The sequence below is a fragment of the Musa acuminata genome, chromosome BXJ2-6, assembly GCF_036884655.1.
Source record: "Musa acuminata AAA Group cultivar baxijiao chromosome BXJ2-6, Cavendish_Baxijiao_AAA, whole genome shotgun sequence".
In the NCBI taxonomy this organism is placed as follows: domain Eukaryota; kingdom Viridiplantae; phylum Streptophyta; class Magnoliopsida; order Zingiberales; family Musaceae; genus Musa; species Musa acuminata.
This window is the reverse complement of record NC_088343.1, coordinates 17,672,064-17,687,755: the sequence shown is the minus strand read 5'-3', so window position 1 is coordinate 17,687,755 and position 15,692 is coordinate 17,672,064. Positions and strand designations below refer to the sequence as shown.

General features: G+C 42.2%; 3 protein-coding genes and 1 non-coding gene across 5 annotated transcripts; 1 reads left to right on the top strand and 3 right to left on the bottom strand.

Annotated features, from left to right (window-relative positions):
- Nucleotides 1–6,948: 6,948 nt before the first annotated feature.
- Nucleotides 6,949–8,792, bottom strand: LOC103988646 (protein JINGUBANG-like). The gene has a single exon (XM_009407242.3). The coding sequence runs from the start codon at nucleotides 8,589–8,591 to the stop codon at nucleotides 7,074–7,076; it is 1,518 nt and encodes a 505-aa protein (XP_009405517.2). The 5' UTR covers nucleotides 8,592–8,792; the 3' UTR covers nucleotides 6,949–7,073.
- Nucleotides 8,793–9,219: 427 nt separating this feature from the next.
- On the bottom strand, nucleotides 9,220–9,291 carry TRNAM-CAU (transfer RNA methionine (anticodon CAU)). Its single transcript has one exon. It is a non-coding gene; the product is annotated as a tRNA-Met (tRNA).
- A 381-nt stretch (nucleotides 9,292–9,672) lies between these two features.
- On the top strand, nucleotides 9,673–10,903 carry LOC135615148 (protein CURLY FLAG LEAF 1-like). Its single transcript, XM_065113267.1, has 2 exons — nucleotides 9,673–10,043; nucleotides 10,262–10,903. Exons 1-2 carry the CDS (start codon nucleotides 9,870–9,872, stop codon nucleotides 10,640–10,642), a joined length of 555 nt encoding a protein of 184 aa, XP_064969339.1. The 5' UTR covers nucleotides 9,673–9,869; the 3' UTR covers nucleotides 10,643–10,903.
- Nucleotides 10,904–11,144: 241 nt separating this feature from the next.
- Nucleotides 11,145–13,420, bottom strand: LOC135615149 (protein TIFY 9-like). 2 transcript variants are annotated; one of them, XM_065113269.1, is made up of 5 exons: nucleotides 13,283–13,420; nucleotides 12,975–13,183; nucleotides 12,837–12,900; nucleotides 12,695–12,755; nucleotides 11,145–12,006 (listed from the first exon to the last, which is right to left on the bottom strand). In XM_065113269.1, the coding sequence occupies exons 1-5, from the start codon at nucleotides 13,365–13,367 to the stop codon at nucleotides 11,937–11,939; spliced, it is 489 nt and encodes a 162-aa protein (XP_064969341.1). In that variant the 5' UTR covers nucleotides 13,368–13,420; the 3' UTR covers nucleotides 11,145–11,936. The 2 variants fall into 2 exon arrangements, with proteins under 2 accessions (XP_064969341.1, XP_064969342.1); XM_065113270.1 differs by having other exon boundaries at nucleotides 11,145–12,000.
- Between the last annotated feature and the right edge of the window lie 2,272 nt (nucleotides 13,421–15,692).

Sequence of the window (15,692 nt, the reverse complement as noted above, 5' to 3'; positions counted from 1 at the left end):
CCTTGATAGTGGATGCTCAAGGCATATGACCGGAGATCCATCTCAATTCTCTAAGCTCACTAGCATAGACGAAGGATATGTCACCTTCGGAGACAACAACAAGGGTAAAATCATTGGCAAAGGAACCATAGGTAACAAATCCAACCTCTCTATTGAAGATGTTTTACTAGTTGATGGTTTAAAACATAACCTCTTGAGCATTAGTCAATTATGTGATAAAGGATATATTATAAGATTTGAATCTAATGCTTGCATCATTGAAAAACCACACAAAAATATATCTATGATTGCATTAAAACAAAACAACATATACACTATTGACATCAATGACTTATGTGATGAAATGTGCCTTGCCGTTATGAATGAGGATGCTTGGCTATGGCATAGAAGATTATGTCATGCTAGCATGAAACTAATCACTCAAGTATCATCTAGAGAACTTGTAAGAGGAATTCTTCATATCAAGTTCATCAAAGATAATGTATGTGATGCTTGCCAATTAGGTAAGCAAATTAAGGGTAGCTTCAAAGCTAAGAATCAAATAAGCACCTCTAGGCCCTTACAATTGATCCATATGGACTTGTTCGGACCAATCTCTACATCGAGTCTAGGAGGTAGCAAATACGCCTTTGTCATTATTGATGACTATAGCAGATATACATGGACCTACTTCTTAAAACAGAAAAATGAATGCTTTAGATATTTTACCAAGTTTTGTAAACTTGTTCAAAATGAAAAGGGATCTATGATTTCGTCAATTAGAAGTGATCATGGTGGAGAATTTCAAAACCATGACTTCCAAGAATTCTGTGAACTCAACGGATATAACCATAATTTCTCTACTCCAAGAAATCCTCAACAAAATGGGGTAGTAGAAAGAAAAAATCGAAATTTACAAGAAATGGCAAGAACAATGTTGAATGAACATAGCCTACCCAAATATTTTTGGGCCGAAGTTGTAAACACTGCATGCTATATTTTAAATAGAGTCCTAGTAAGACCCTTACTCACCAAAACTCCTTATGAGTTATGGAATAACAAAAAACCCAATGTCTCATATTTCAAAGTCTTTGGGTGTAAGTGTTTTATCTTGAATGAAAAGGATAACTTAGGAAAATTCGATGCTAAATCTGATGAAGGAATCTTTCTTGGTTATTCTTCGGTTTCTAAAGCTTTTTGCATCTTCAATAAAAGAACCTTAATTATTGAAGAATCCATCCATGTTGTTTTCAATGAGATTTCAGAAATTAAGAAAAATGATCTTGATGATGATTTTGATTCCTTGAATTTAAACGAAACCCCGTCTCCAACTAGCAACTTGGATGCATCCACTTCCGAAACATCCTTACCCAAGGATTGGAAGTATATAGATGCTCATCCTAAGGAGCTAATCCTAGGAGACACATCAAAGGGGGTTCAAACACGATCTTCTTTTAAAAACTTTTGTGCCAACGCCGCCTTTCTCTCCCAAATTGAACCCAAATGTGTTGATGAAGCCATGAAAGATGATTCATGGATTATCGCAATGCAAGATGAATTAAATCAATTTGAGAGAAATGAGGTGTGGACGCTTGTTCCTAGGCCAAATGACCATTTAGTTATTGGTACTAAATGGGTCTTTAGAAACAAGCAAGATGAAAATGGTATCGTGGTTAGAAACAAGGCTAGATTAGTGGCCAAAGGTTTCAACCAAGAAGAAGGTATCGATTACGAAGAAACCTTCGCACCTGTGGCTCGATTGGAAGCCATAAGGATGCTCCTTGCCTACGCCAGTTGCAATAATTTTAAGTTATTTCAAATGGATGTTAAAAGCGCTTTTCTAAATGGTTTCATTTCCGAAGAAGTTTATGTTGAACAACCCCCTGGATTTGAAAATAATGGCTACCCTAATCATGTGTTTAGACTAACTAAAGCTCTCTATGGTTTAAAACAAGCCCCAAGGGCTTGGTATGAGAGACTTAGTTCTTTTCTCATTGAAAATAATTTCATAAAAGGCAAGGTTGATACTACATTGTTTATCAAGAATTTTGAAAATAATTTTCTCATTGTTCAGATTTATGTTGATGATATCATCTTTGGCTCTACAAATGAATCTCTTTGTGAATCGTTTGGTAAAACTATGAGTCTTGAATTCGAAATGAGCTTAATGGGAGAATTAACATTCTTCTTAGGTTTACAAATCAAACAACTAAGCAATGACATCTTTATTAGTCAAACTAAATATGCCATGAATTTATTAAAAAGGTTTAACATGAACAACTCAAAGGCCAGTAACACTCCTATGAGCACCTCCACTAAATTAGAAATTGATGAAAGTGGAGAAAGCTTTGATCAAAAAACTTATAGGGGTATGATAGGAAGTTTACTTTACCTCACTGCAACCAGACCAGACATCATGTTCAGTGTAGGACTTTGTGCTAGATTTCAATCAAACCCTAAGATGTCTCATCTCAAAGCAGTTAAAAGAATATTTAGATATCTTAATGGTACCACAAATCTAGGATTATGGTACCCAAAATCAGAAAATTTTGAGTTAATTGCTTATGCTGATGCTGACTTTGCTGGGTGTAGATTAGATAGAAAAAGCACATCAGGATCATGTCAATTTTTAGGACATGCCCTTGTTTCCTGGTCATCAAAGAAACAAAACTCAGTTGCACTATCAACAACCGAAGCTGAATATATTGCAGCAAGTGCATGCTGTGCACAAGTTGTATGGATGAAAAATACCTTAGAAGATTATAAAGTTCATCTCAAAAATATTCCAATTAAATGTGATAACACAAGTGCAATATGCTTAACGAAAAATCCTATACAACACTCAAGAACAAAACATATTGATATTAGACATCACTTTATACGAGATCATGTCACCAATCATGACGTAACCATAGAATTCATTGATACTAAACATCAACTAGCTGACATTTTTACAAAACCTCTAAGTGAAGAACAATTTGATTTCATTAGAAGAGAGTTAGGAATGCTCATGTGTCCGAATAAATAAACTTGTTAGAATTATTTTTCGGACTATATTGAATGATCAGATCACATGAATGCCATTTTCTATGATTATATCTGTAACAAAATCTTGTCCAAATGCATCTTAGTTGTTCGAATGCTATAAAACAGATTTATTCGTACACTTTCATGAAAAATGAGTTTTTTGAAATAAATCTGATAAAGTGATTCCTGAATATGTATGTCATTCTGTAATATCTTTACGGGTAAAATGAATTATAACAAAAGGGGGAAGAAGTTTTCAAAGCAATCTATGTAAAATCCCTCTATAAGCTTTCGTCTAAATTGGTCTTCCTTGTATAACAATGCTTTTTGTTGATGACAAAGGGGGAGAAATATATGAATTGATAAACACTGTGATTAGAAATACCTTGAGTGATGCTATAAATAATGTTTGCACAATGCCATCCTTGCATCACCAAGAGATATATGAAACATGTGCTATAGTTTGCATTATGTCTTGAGTTGATATCCTATTTTGTGAAGTAAATGCAAACTTGCTAGAATGATAATATGTGTGTATCATGTAATAGTCCTTCGAGCTTTAAATGATAATGTTCAATTACATGATGAATAGTCACAAACACTATCATACAAACTTGATGATGAATGTCAAGCTTTGACATCATCCTTGAAGAGATACATCATGATAGGTATCATGATGGGAGTATTGATAAGTTTAACTGATCTAACTTATCAATACGTCACTTGAATTCTTAGGTCTTGAATTCAAGGTTGACTTATCTCAACTATGGCATATAGACAGGGGGAGTTAAGGATAACTCCATTATCAATTGATTGTCATCATCAAAAAGGGGGAGATTGTTGAATCTCGGATTTTGATGATGAAGTCAATTGTCATTTGTTGTCTAATCTATGTGTTGAGATAAGTGTGCAGGATTAACTACGATGAAAGATAGACAAGCAGCAGGAGTTGCGCCGGAGTCAAGTTCATGATCACGTTGGGAGTTCGAGAGTTCGACGGAAGTACGGACGGTCGTCGGAGGTTCTGCGGGAACAGATCCGAGAAGTCCAGAAGCTTGCCAAGCGAAGCTCGTCGGAACTCGCCAAGTGGATCGTCGCAAAGTCCAGGAGTTTGCCGGAAGTCCGCAGAAGCATCACCGAGGGTTCATCGGATGATCGACGGAAGTTCGCCGGAAACTCGCCGGAAAAAGCAATTGACGTACCGAAGCAAAGCTGCAGAAATTGTCTTAGATTTAATCGTAGTTAGCACGGTGATTAAGTTAGAAATGGGAGGTGATCCCATTAGCTTAATCCTGGGGCAATTGGGCCCCTGAAGAACTCAAGTTGGGTCGAATGGTTCAACCCATTCGAACCCAAGAAGCTGTGGGAGGTGCAACCGCCCAGGCAGGGAGGTGCCACCGCCCAGGCTAAGTCTCCCAGCGAGACTGGGAGGTGCAACCGCTCCAGCCAGGCGGTGCAACCGCCCAGGGCTCAGTCTCCAAGCGAGACTGGGCGGTGCAACCTCCTCTGTCAAGCGGTAGCACCGCCTGAGCTCAAGTTTCGAGCTCTGCCTGGTGATGCAATCACCGAGCTCAGTCTTCGAGCTCTGGAAGAGAAGTACGACCTCTCTGGCCAGGAGATGCACAGCCTAAGCTCAGTCTTCGAGCTCTGGCAGAGAGGTGCAACCACCTCTGGCAGAGAGGTGCAATCACCTCTGGTAGAAAGGGGCGATCACCTCTGGTAGAGAAGAGAAACTTCTCTGGTCAGGAGATGCACCGCCTGAGCTCGGTCTTCGAGCTCTGGCAGGAAGGTGCAACCACCCCTGACAGAGAAGGTGCAACCGTCTGAGCTCAGTCTTCGAGCTCTGCCAGGCGGTGCCACCTCTCCAGTCGAGAGGTGCAACCGCCTGAGCTCAGACTTCGAGCTCTGCCAGGCGATGCCACCTCTCCAGTCAAGAGGTGCAACCGCCTGATCCCGGAATTTCGGGATTTGATCGTTTTGAGCTCGAAATTTGAATTGGGTTGGGGCCTATAAATACCCCACCCATTCAGCACTGAAAAGATACAGACCAACACCGAAATCTTGATCTTTTCTGTGATTCTAAGAGCTCAAAAGTGTTGTAAAGCCTTTAAGTCTCCTCCTTCTGTTCTTCAAGTTTTCAGTTGTAAAGTGAGGAGAGAAAGGTCTGTAAAGGTTGTCTCCTGAGCCTGTTAAAAGGAGAGAAACTGTAAAAGGGCAGTTTGGCCTTCGCCCATTGAAGGAAGGCCCCTAGTTGACGTCGGCAACCTCGTCGGTGGAGGAAGCCAAAAGTGGAGTAGGTCAAGGCTGACCGAACCACTCTAAATCTCTGGTTTGCGTTTATTTTTGAGCACTTTATCATTACTGCAAACCTCCTCCATTACTACTGCTCTCTGCGCTTTCACGAACAAGTTCTAAGTGCTGTTCTTCCGAATCTGCATTCAGACGTAAATTCGTATTTTCGTACATTACAGTTTACGTTTACGTTTGATTCTGCAGAACTGTCTTCGGTGCTTTTACGAAAGAGTTTCTTTGCAGTTTACACTTACATTTTGATCCTATTGATAACTGCAAACTGTCCTCTACAATTTTACGAACGAGTTTCAACATTTAGACGTAAAACTGCATTTAGATGTAAATCGGCTTTCCTCTCACAATCATCAGTTCTCAGTTCACGTTTACGTCTTGATTTCAACTGCATACTGCTTTCTGCGAGTATACAAACGAGTTTCAAAGTTTAGACGTAAATCTGCGTCTAGACGTAAAACAGCGTTTAGACGTAAATCTGAGTTTAGACGTAAAACTGCGTTTAGACGTAAATCTGAGTTTAGACGTAAACTGCGCTTAGACGTAAAACTGCGCTTAGACGCAAACTGTGTTTAGACGCAAACTGCGCTTAGACGCAAACTGTGTTTAGACGCAAACTGCGCTTAGACGCAATCTGCGCTTAGACGCAAACTGCACTTAGATACAAACTGAGAATTAGCTTTTGCATCATAATAGTTTTTTTTTTATTGAACGAACGCAGCTTTTGGTTTTTAATCGCTGTAAGATTTCCGCTGCACTAATTCACCCCCCCCCTCTTAGTGCTCTCGATCCTAACAGATATCACATAGTACTGACAAGTACTTGGTGCCTTATTTATATCTTACATATTTAGATATTTCATTTGTAATCAAATAATTATCACAATTCATGCATCGACCATTTATCACATATTGGTGTATATTAAAGCGTGTCATATGATATTTTAAAAGGATCTTAATTATAGACTTTGTCCTTCATAAACATTCATCACTTTATCTCTATGTCTTTATTCATGATTGGGCAGACAACATTAGCAATAGAACATCTACGTCAATCTACATTATCTTCTTTGGAGAAAATCTAATCAGTTAAAGTTCCAAGAAATAGAATACCGAGCCATCGCCACTATCACTATAAAACTCAAATGGATCACCAATCTATTACTCAAACTTAGCATCACTTTTCAATTCACTCTTGATATTATGATAATATCGATGACACCTACATTTTTGCCAATCTAGTATTTCACTCATGTATGAAATATAATATCATCAACTTTCACATTATTAGCAATCATGTTGTCAGACATTAATTATGTATTTTCCATATTCATACTTCTAACCAACATACTCTCTCGCTCATAATATATTTTAGTTATATCGATTTAAGATTGACATTCTTGATGGAATCTCAATTTTGTAGTGGCATGATAAAAAATTATGATAGAGACAAATATATAATGCCGCATACCTTACTTGTTCTATTCTTTAATCAATCTATGATTTAAGGATATAAAAGGATTCCTCAAAATTTATATAAATATATATTATCTATGATGATATCATCTCATTCATAATATATTCTTTAATTTTTTAACATATTTATTTATCTAAATTCTAAAATAACGACACGTATCCCTTCAAATTTAGAATCTTAAACACAAAATACACATGAAATAGTACCCTACATGATCATATATGCCACGTTCATGTGTGCACACATTAATTCCCTGTTGTATTATGTTATGGTGTTTTCTGCTTCAATTAGTACAAATCGTAGCGTGGAGCGCCATGGTCGTCGGCCGAAGCGCCTTCCGAGTCCCACCGCAGAGCCGGTGGCTGCGGATTACCGGATGCCGACGCGGCTGATTCCGCTACCTTCCACACCTTGACGGACTTGTCTAAGCTCCCACTGTAGATCACCCACCTCCCTCCCCCGCAGTCGTCGAGGTCGGCCTCCACGGCCAGGCACTTGACGGGTCCGGAGTGCCCCGTCAGCATCGACATACACACGTGGCCGCCTCCCCCATCCCGCCGCCACACGCATATCGTCTTGTCCGCGGACCCACTGAACAACAGGCTGCCCGCCGCCACCAGGCACAGCACCGCCACCTTGTGCCCCCGGAGAACCCCTCCGCACCCGCCAGACCCACCCACACCTCCCCGGTCCCACCAGCTGATCCCGCCGTCGGACGATCCCCCGTACATCAACCCCGCTGCCACGTTGATTGCCAGCGCCGTCACTGCCATGTCCTGCCGCACCAGGGTCACCGCCGGCTGGTGCCTCGTCAGACCGGCTTGCTTCTTCCCTCCCTTCTTCCCGGTCGGCTTGGGCAATTCCTCCCTCCTCCACGCCTTCACCGTGCCGTCCGCCGAGCCGGTGAAAACCAGCCCGTTGAACCCGACCACCACCGCGTTGACGGCGTCGTCGTGGGCGTTCACGGACTCGACGCACCGCAAGTCCTCCACGCGCCACACCTTCAGCGTCCGGTCCCACGACCCCGAGTACAGCAAGCTCTGGTCCTCGCTCAAGCAGAGACAGGACACGGCGTCGGTGTGCCGGATCCAGACAGCGGACCGGTGGTGGCGCCGCCGGGCCTCGACGTAGTTGCTTGGGTTGATGGAGCTCTTCAGCAGGTCCTTGAAGCGAGGGAGCGTTCCGACGCGCTTGTGGACCCGTGGATTCTTGGGGGAGACCTTCCAGACCCGGATCTTTCCATCTTGGTGGCCGGTGAAGATGCGGTGGTCGGTGGATATGACTATGGCCTTCACGAGGCCACTAGTCGACTTGAAACCCGCGTACTCCTTTTGGTTCTTCCACACTCGGATGTTCTTGCTGTCGGATCCGGTATACAGGAGGCCGCCGATGGCAGCAACGGAGTAGATGTGGCCTTCCTCGCGGACGAGGGAGCCGACGAGGCCAGTGCCCGAGGGGAAGAGGTCTGTGGTGGTGTTGGTCGCCCCCGGAACAGGGCCGCCGGAGGAAGCAGATGAGGTGGCGGGTTGGTGGTTCCAGGGCGACATGTGGAAGGGAGAGTTGTCAGCGGAGGAGTTCTGGGTGTCGGTGGTGGAGGCGCTGTGGTCGGAGGAGTAACCGGGGCTGGCGGTGGAGCCGTTGCTGTGGCGGGTGGGGAACTCCTCCTCGCTGGTGGACTTGATTAGGGGATCGGAATGCATGAGGGTTGAGTCGTTGGAAGGGCGCGGGAGTCCGCCGCCAGCTTCTGCGAACAGAGTTTGGCCTCCGCAGCTGCCACCACCACCACCTCTTGATCCTTCTTTCATGTATGTCAAATGGCTGGAAGTACAGAGTAGTGAGAAAGGATTCAAGGGGAGCGACAGAGAGAGAATGGACGGGAAGTATGGCGACAGAGAAGGAATGGTCGAGAGAGAGAGAGAGAGAGAGAGAGAGAGAGAGAGAGAGAGAGAGAGAGAGAGAGGGTGGTGAGAGAGGAGGAGGGAAGAAGGGGATGACAGATGTGAGGAGAGGAGGAGCGAGAGGGAGGAAGCGAAGAGTAGAACTCGGACGACCGCATGAGCGTAGGAAACTTGTTCCAAGAATCGCCATTCGTTCAAGTCAGAAGCTCACCTGTCTCGCCCACGACAGGGTACACGGTGTTTCCCTCATGAAAAATGCAATTTGCAGTCACTACAAGTTAGAATTTTTTTTAAAAAAAATTAAATCAAGTTAAAGACAAAGAAAAAAGATTATAGGCATTTCGAAATCATTGGACAAATGTTAATTCCATTAATAAAAAATCACATATGAAAAATGCAATTTACAGTCACTACAAGTTAGTTTTTTTTTTAAAAAAAGATCAAAATAAAGAAAAAGAAAAAAGAATATAGGCATTTCGAAATCGTTGGACAAATATTAATTCTAAAATAAAAAAAATTAATAAAAATAATCATATATCAGAGCCAGGTTTCGATCCTGGGACCTGTGGGTTATGGGCCCACCACGCTTCCGCTGCGCCACTCTGATCGTTATAATTCATGTTAATAATTCTATCTCAAGTATTCCACACGGAATACGTTCTTGATAAATTTGACTTTGGTCACGTGTTTGGATCGATTGCGTTGACTGAACTTTCTTTAGGTAAAGATGTTGTCTTTTTATTTTCTGTATTTGATCAAACAATTTCATCATGCATCATTTGTCATCTGCGTCTGCAATGTGGACAGAAATGACAAAGACACCTCATTAGCCTTTATCGTGACACGCTCCCCGACTGCATGCAGACACGGCCCGGCCCGGCCAGGCATTGCTTTGTCAGGCATTGGTGAGATTCAACGCCAGGCATTGCATGCAGACACGGCCCGTCCGCGCACCACCCCCCAAACGATGGTAAGATTCCATCGTTCTCCAAAAGAATCTCTGTAGACCATAATGAACATATAGTTTCGGAGGATATTTCGGGAAGATCGGGTCAAAACCAGCGTCTCCAACTACTGCTTTCTCAGACACCGTTTCCTCCCCACAAAACCCCACCAAATGCCTCTTCCTTAATTACCTCTTCTCCGCCTTCGCTCTCGCCTCTTCTGTTTGGGCGTTGCGTAGATATGACGGCGCCCAACATCGAAATGATTTCTGTTTTTCTTAGGAGTTGCGATCTGGGGAGAGTCGCAGCGGCTCATCTCGCGGAGGTTAGCGATGAGAGCGCGGGGGAAGTCACGGTGGAACTGAACTCGGAGACGGCGCTCCCTTGTCACTGGGAGCAGTGTCTAGACATGCGGGTACGAGGCTGCTCCTTAAATGCTCCTCCCTTTTCACCAATCATTGATCATAAATGCACCAACTCGAGCTCCAAAATGGTTTTGTGATCGTTTCCGGCATCAAAATCCATCCTTTTTTGGTTCTTCGCCTATCTACCTTACCACCTCTTCCTCCTCCCTCCCCCTTGTTGTAGATTCTCCGTCTTTGCTTGACAAAACTTCCCCTGTTTCCATGGCAGTCGGGGCAAGTCTACTACATCAACCGGGAGACTGGGATCAGGACGACCAAGGACCCAAGAACCGCCGTCGCCATCGCCGCCGCCGCCTCCTATTCGTCGAGCTACCAGTCCAAGCAAGACTCCTCCTCTGACGACAGCTGCTCCGAAATCGGCGGCAGCGACGACGACGAGGACAGCGTCGATACCGCCAACTCCTGCCTCACCTCCCTCTCATCCACCTCCTCCACAGATACTGCAGCAGCGGCCGGCGGCAGCCAAATCCTCGTTTCCGCCGGCTGCCTCTCCTGCTTCATGTACTTCATGATCCCGAAGAGCGTCGACGCCTGCCCCAAGTGCGGCAGCGGCGGCTTCCTCAAACTTGGCCGCCACGGCTGCGTCTGAACTGCTCGACCCCTCGATCTTGTTCTTGTGTGTTGGATCAATCCAGCGAGAAAAGATCGACCTTTTTCTAGCTTCTCACCACCGCTGTGAGCATCTAAGAACAAGATGTACTCTTTCTGATTTCTTCTTCGGCACTCTTTGACAAGGCTTTCTTTCTTCTCCTAGGAGCAGCAATCACGAACACGGGTTTCCCTCTTTTTTTCTTGGTGCCATTCTTTATGCCAACATGGGGTTCAGAATAAAGGCTTTGGCTTCTGACAACTGTTCATCACCTTTCTGTGACTGTGTGTCCCGAGTTAATTAATACCATGCGTTGCTCATTCAATGATTTAGATTTACAGTAATAAATCATAATAAACGCAGATGTAAATTACTCTTTAGCACGTTCACAAGTGTATGACTAGGCTCTGACATCCCAATAACTCATATCTCAGATACGGAATTAGCAGTGTTAACATAGCTCATCGCTGTGACTCATTCCTGAGGGAGCAACACACATAGGTAGACATATTAAGACTTGCCTTTCGAGAAAAGAAGCTGGTAGACTGAGCTGGGAATAAAGTGGATGGTTGAAAGTTAAACTGCTCCAGAGAAAGGAGGCTCTCCTGGGGTTGGCAGAAAGGAATCTACGCAGAGGAGGAAGACAATGAGCAGAGAAGGCACGCCCTTCCCCTTGACTTTGCAGATCACAACCAGAAACAACACCTGCTTTAAGAGAGGCGGCAGCAGCTGGAACAGCTTTCGCTTACGTTGTTGCACTGCCATTGCAGCTGCACCAAGTCTCGCTGTTGTATTGACACCATGATCTCCTCAAGCCCAAGCCACGCTGTTTTCTATTCCCCGGGAGGGCCGTATGATGCAGTGAATTAAGTTATCGCAAGCAAACGATGCATTCCCAAGTTTCTTTCACATTTCTCCTCCTTTGACACCCTACCACAACTTGAAAGTAGCACTGAAGAAATAAGAGTGATCAAACCCTAATATATGATTTCTCATTGGATTCCAGTTAAAGAGATTCATTCCTTGGAATCCTTTTCTCAACCATTAATTAAAAGCTCAATTATTAGAAATATATGAATCATTTACTGCAAGTTCTGAAAGTAACAACTGATCATTTGATTGGCAATAGCAAAGTAACAATTTACATCAACGTCAAGAGATACTAAGTATCGTAAAAAGTATTCGATCACAACAAATCTGTGTCAGCAACCAAAACAAATAAAACAACTGAGATAAAAACAGTCTTTGGTACAGCTCTCCGCCATCTAATCAAACAATTAGAGGTTGAAGACAGTCAACACGTATTCTTAGCCGAACCCGTCGCCTGTCTCCTCTCGTATGGACCTGCTGCCGTCAACCTGCACCTTTTTAAATGAACCTATTACATCAGTAAAAAAAAAAAGTGACTTGATATCAGACTACTAAGTCAAATTTCAAAGCCCTAGAGGTGGTCTATCACGACAACACGATAATTATACTAAACCATCCTTAACAAATAGATATAAATGTTGGTAAAACAGATACAAAACATCAGTTATTAAATATATATATTTTTAATTATATGCCTGTAGTTATCCACTTTAACAAACAACAGTCCGTATCTCATCATATCAGAAATAGCTCGACATACTGACTTGAACTTTAAAACTATTCATGTTTGCACAAGATTTACTTTCTCAAGTACTAATGATATATACTTTCATATCAATAAGTCAACGGTTGAAATTTAAAATCGTTTAGGAAACTACGTGAAGAGATAGAATATAAACTTCAGACAACGGTAAACGATTTTACTATGTAATTTATAGGCATCACAAACCATCCTTCAAGAGTTGGAAGTTTGTGGCCACCTTCACATAAACATACAAACCTTCTTATAAATGTAAGAGAAGAGAATTAAATAAGGATGAGCTCTAAAAACCCGTGATATTTGACTCTGTAAGACCACAAGGTGATTAATGAGCTCGATGGTATAGTCTTCTACGATATCAAATCCTAGCATCTGAACTTCCTATGAATCGGGAATAAATGTACTTAATGATAAATAATTACCTCTCTTTGCGCTTCTGGAAGAAGCGCTGCAGTGATTTCTTCCGAGCCATCGGCAACAGATCTGCACACGCAACGGAAACGGAAAAAGAGTTCTGTATCAGGCCAATTTACGTTTTCATCGACGGCCATTTTAGACATTTACCTTCGTCAAGTTTATCTAGAAACCCTTTCCCGCTGATCTCCGCCATCTTCATTATTGCCTCCGCCTATTCAGAGATCGAAACTATAAGAAATTGCTCGTGATTGTTCTACGGAAACGGAAGAGAAAAGACTAACTGACCTTATTGTGCGCAAGATCGAAAACGGCGACGGTGCCGTTGTAAAAGATCGTTAATGGCGCCGTTACAGAATCGTTCCTTCGTGCGGACAGATCGGACGGATTCAGAACAAGAAGCGACAGCGGAGGTGGAATCGGTGTTCTCCCGACGGAGGAGATCACGTTCCGCAGGAGTTGCGGATTCATCCTGGAGATGGCGCTCAGCTTGGCGCCTTAAACCCACCAAACGAAACCCTAAATTATTGTGGCGGAAGAGAGAAGAGAAAAGAGGGACGGGATGGGATGGGATGGGATGGGATAGGATAGGATACCTGGGGCGGAGGTCCTTTGATCCATGGCGCGGGATCGTGTCTTCTCCATCGCAAAGAAATCGAATTCCACGACATCTCTCGACATCACTCTTTCGTCTCCTATATCTGCGGTGCCGTCTGTCTTGTCTACCGCTTTTGTTTGAGGCGGTAGTGCTTTTAAATACCGAGTAGGAACAAGGCAAGAAACAACCCAAAACTATAGAGGAGGGCGGATGTTAGTTGAACGAGATGGTCCGCGTCGATCCACTTAATCGGTAGTGGCCGTCCGATCATTCTAAGCCGAGACACGTGGAGGGTGCGAGATGCTGGAAGAGGTTGACGTGTCACGCCGACAAGGTCGCAAAAGGCACGTGTCAGATGACACGTGATAGGTCCCCACAGGATCGCATCGAACACGTTTGGCGGGGCCCGAGCGGCGGTCACCGTGGCGCAACGCCGTTGGGCGCGTCTTCGCGCTTCGAAGAAATGGTCAGAGACCGCAACAAGGCGGAGGGTGATGGCGAGACCGTAATAAAAGGTCGATTCCCAGAACTCGTCTTCCGCGTGGGGAGTAGACAAATGTAGCTGGTGGAGCCCGCGAGAAACACGTGAGCGCGGCCGCAGAATTGGGAAGCAAGCGAGCCGACATTAGGTGGGAGCGGCTGAGCCACATTTCGCAACCGCGGTGTAATGGTGATAAATTACGGATGCATGGTGCGATCGGAGAGTTGTTGACCATTTGACACTGAACATGTAGAAAATTTGGTTCAATTGGGGTGGGATCTTGATTCAAGTCAAATTGATTCAGGTCAAATCTCTCGGAACACATTGTATTATATTGTAAATTAAGTTAGAAACAAAAACAATGAAGGCATAAAGATAAAGATTACATTCGTTACTTAACGAGTGTAACCCTAGGCGGTGTCAAAGAACGATCCCCTCTTCTTTAACAATGAATTATAATGATACAATAGTAGAGATGTTGACTTGAACATATAGAAATATTAGAGTTGAAAATTGAATTCGTCATGAAAAATGTACAATTGCAAATTTGCTTTGCATGTAGAGTTATATTTTATACTGTATTAGGTAGGATTTTTAGTATGTAGAAATTATTTTTTAAAGTAATACAAATATTAAAATTAATTTTATTTTTAAATAAATAAATTTCTCATAAGTAATTTTTTTAGATATTTTACCCAAAAAATGCCCCTAATGATGGGGTTTTATCAAACGATGCTCTCATATTTATTTTTTAATCAAAGCATATCTCTTTTATTTAAAATTTTAAAAATATCTTTTTAAAATTTGTTGATTCTATCGACCTAATTCAAACTCGACTAACCCAAAGATTAGTTTGGTTCGATCTTGGTCTTGATTTGGGTCGAATTGATTTGGGTTAGATCCTTGGAAGATCAGATTATATGTTAGGTTAGGTTTGAATTAAAAGGTAAGGGAGACAGAAAGATGAGGGCTGATTGAATTAGTGCAACCTCATTATACGTGGTGGTGACAAGCGATCCTTTCCTCTCCAACAATAAATGGTTGGGGTATCCTCCTCTCAACAACGACGATGACTAGTGTAACCTATACTTCTCTTCGTAGTAACATCCTCTAATCCTCTCTAATAGTCAATAGCGATAACATCCTTTATAGCCTTGTTGATGGCATCACCAATTGACAATGACCTCATCTACTCTCTGATTGTGAATGGTATAATATTTTTGTAAGCGACAACATCACATTATTGACCACAAAACTAAGATATTGAAAAGAATCCAATTTTTGATACTACTAATATCTTGTTCAAAACTTTGTAACTAAGTTGAATAACAAAAAAAAAAAAAAGTCAAGACTAATATACCTTTGAAAAAAATCTCATATTTCAATCCTGCACACTTATCTCAACATATAGAATAGATCAAACAATTTACCAATTAATTTCATCATCAAAATTTGAGACTTAACATTGGTTCAACACCCAAGAGAGATAGCTTTTGCCGATAATCTAGAGGGTCATTCTATCACTCGTCCTCCTATGTTTAATGGGACGGACTATACATATTGGAAAACTCATATGAGGATTTTTTTATTTCTATGAACTTTGATTTATGGAACATTGTTGAATGTGATTTTCAAAAATCCTCTATACCAATGAGTGAATGGAATGATCTAGAGAAAAAATTATTTTCCTTAAATGTGAAAGCTATGAATGCTTTATTTTATGTTTTAGATAAAAAATAATTTTAATTATATTTCTATATGCAAAACTGCATATGATATTTGGTACACACTCAAAGTCACGCATGAATACACAAGTAGAATTAAAGAGTCTAAAATCAATCTTTTGTTATATAGTTTTGAATTATTTCGAATGAAACCAAGTGAAACTATTAGAGATATGTATATCCATTTTATAGATGTCGTCAAT

What these genes read in the sequence shown, in the direction of transcription:
- LOC103988646 (XM_009407242.3), bottom strand. Translation starts at nt 8,591, where the DNA reads ATGAAAGAAGGATCAAGAGGTGGTGGTGGTGGCAGCTGCGGAGGCCAA.
- LOC135615148 (XM_065113267.1), top strand. Translation starts at nt 9,870, where the DNA reads ATGACGGCGCCCAACATCGAAATGATTTCTGTTTTTCTTAGGAGTTGC. An exon ending in AGCAGTGTCTAGACATGCGG is followed by an intron (nt 10,044 to 10,261) that starts GTACGAGGCTGC and finishes TTTCCATGGCAG; the next exon opens with TCGGGGCAAGTCTACTACAT.
- LOC135615149 (XM_065113269.1), bottom strand. Translation starts at nt 13,367, where the DNA reads ATGTCGAGAGATGTCGTGGAATTCGATTTCTTTGCGATGGAGAAGACA. An exon ending in TCGATCTTGCGCACAATAAG is followed by an intron (nt 12,901 to 12,974) that starts GTCAGTTAGTCT and finishes ATCTCTGAATAG; the next exon opens with GCGGAGGCAATAATGAAGAT. An exon ending in TTCCAGAAGCGCAAAGAGAG is followed by an intron (nt 12,007 to 12,694) that starts GTAATTATTTAT and finishes TCATTTAAAAAG; the next exon opens with GTGCAGGTTGACGGCAGCAG.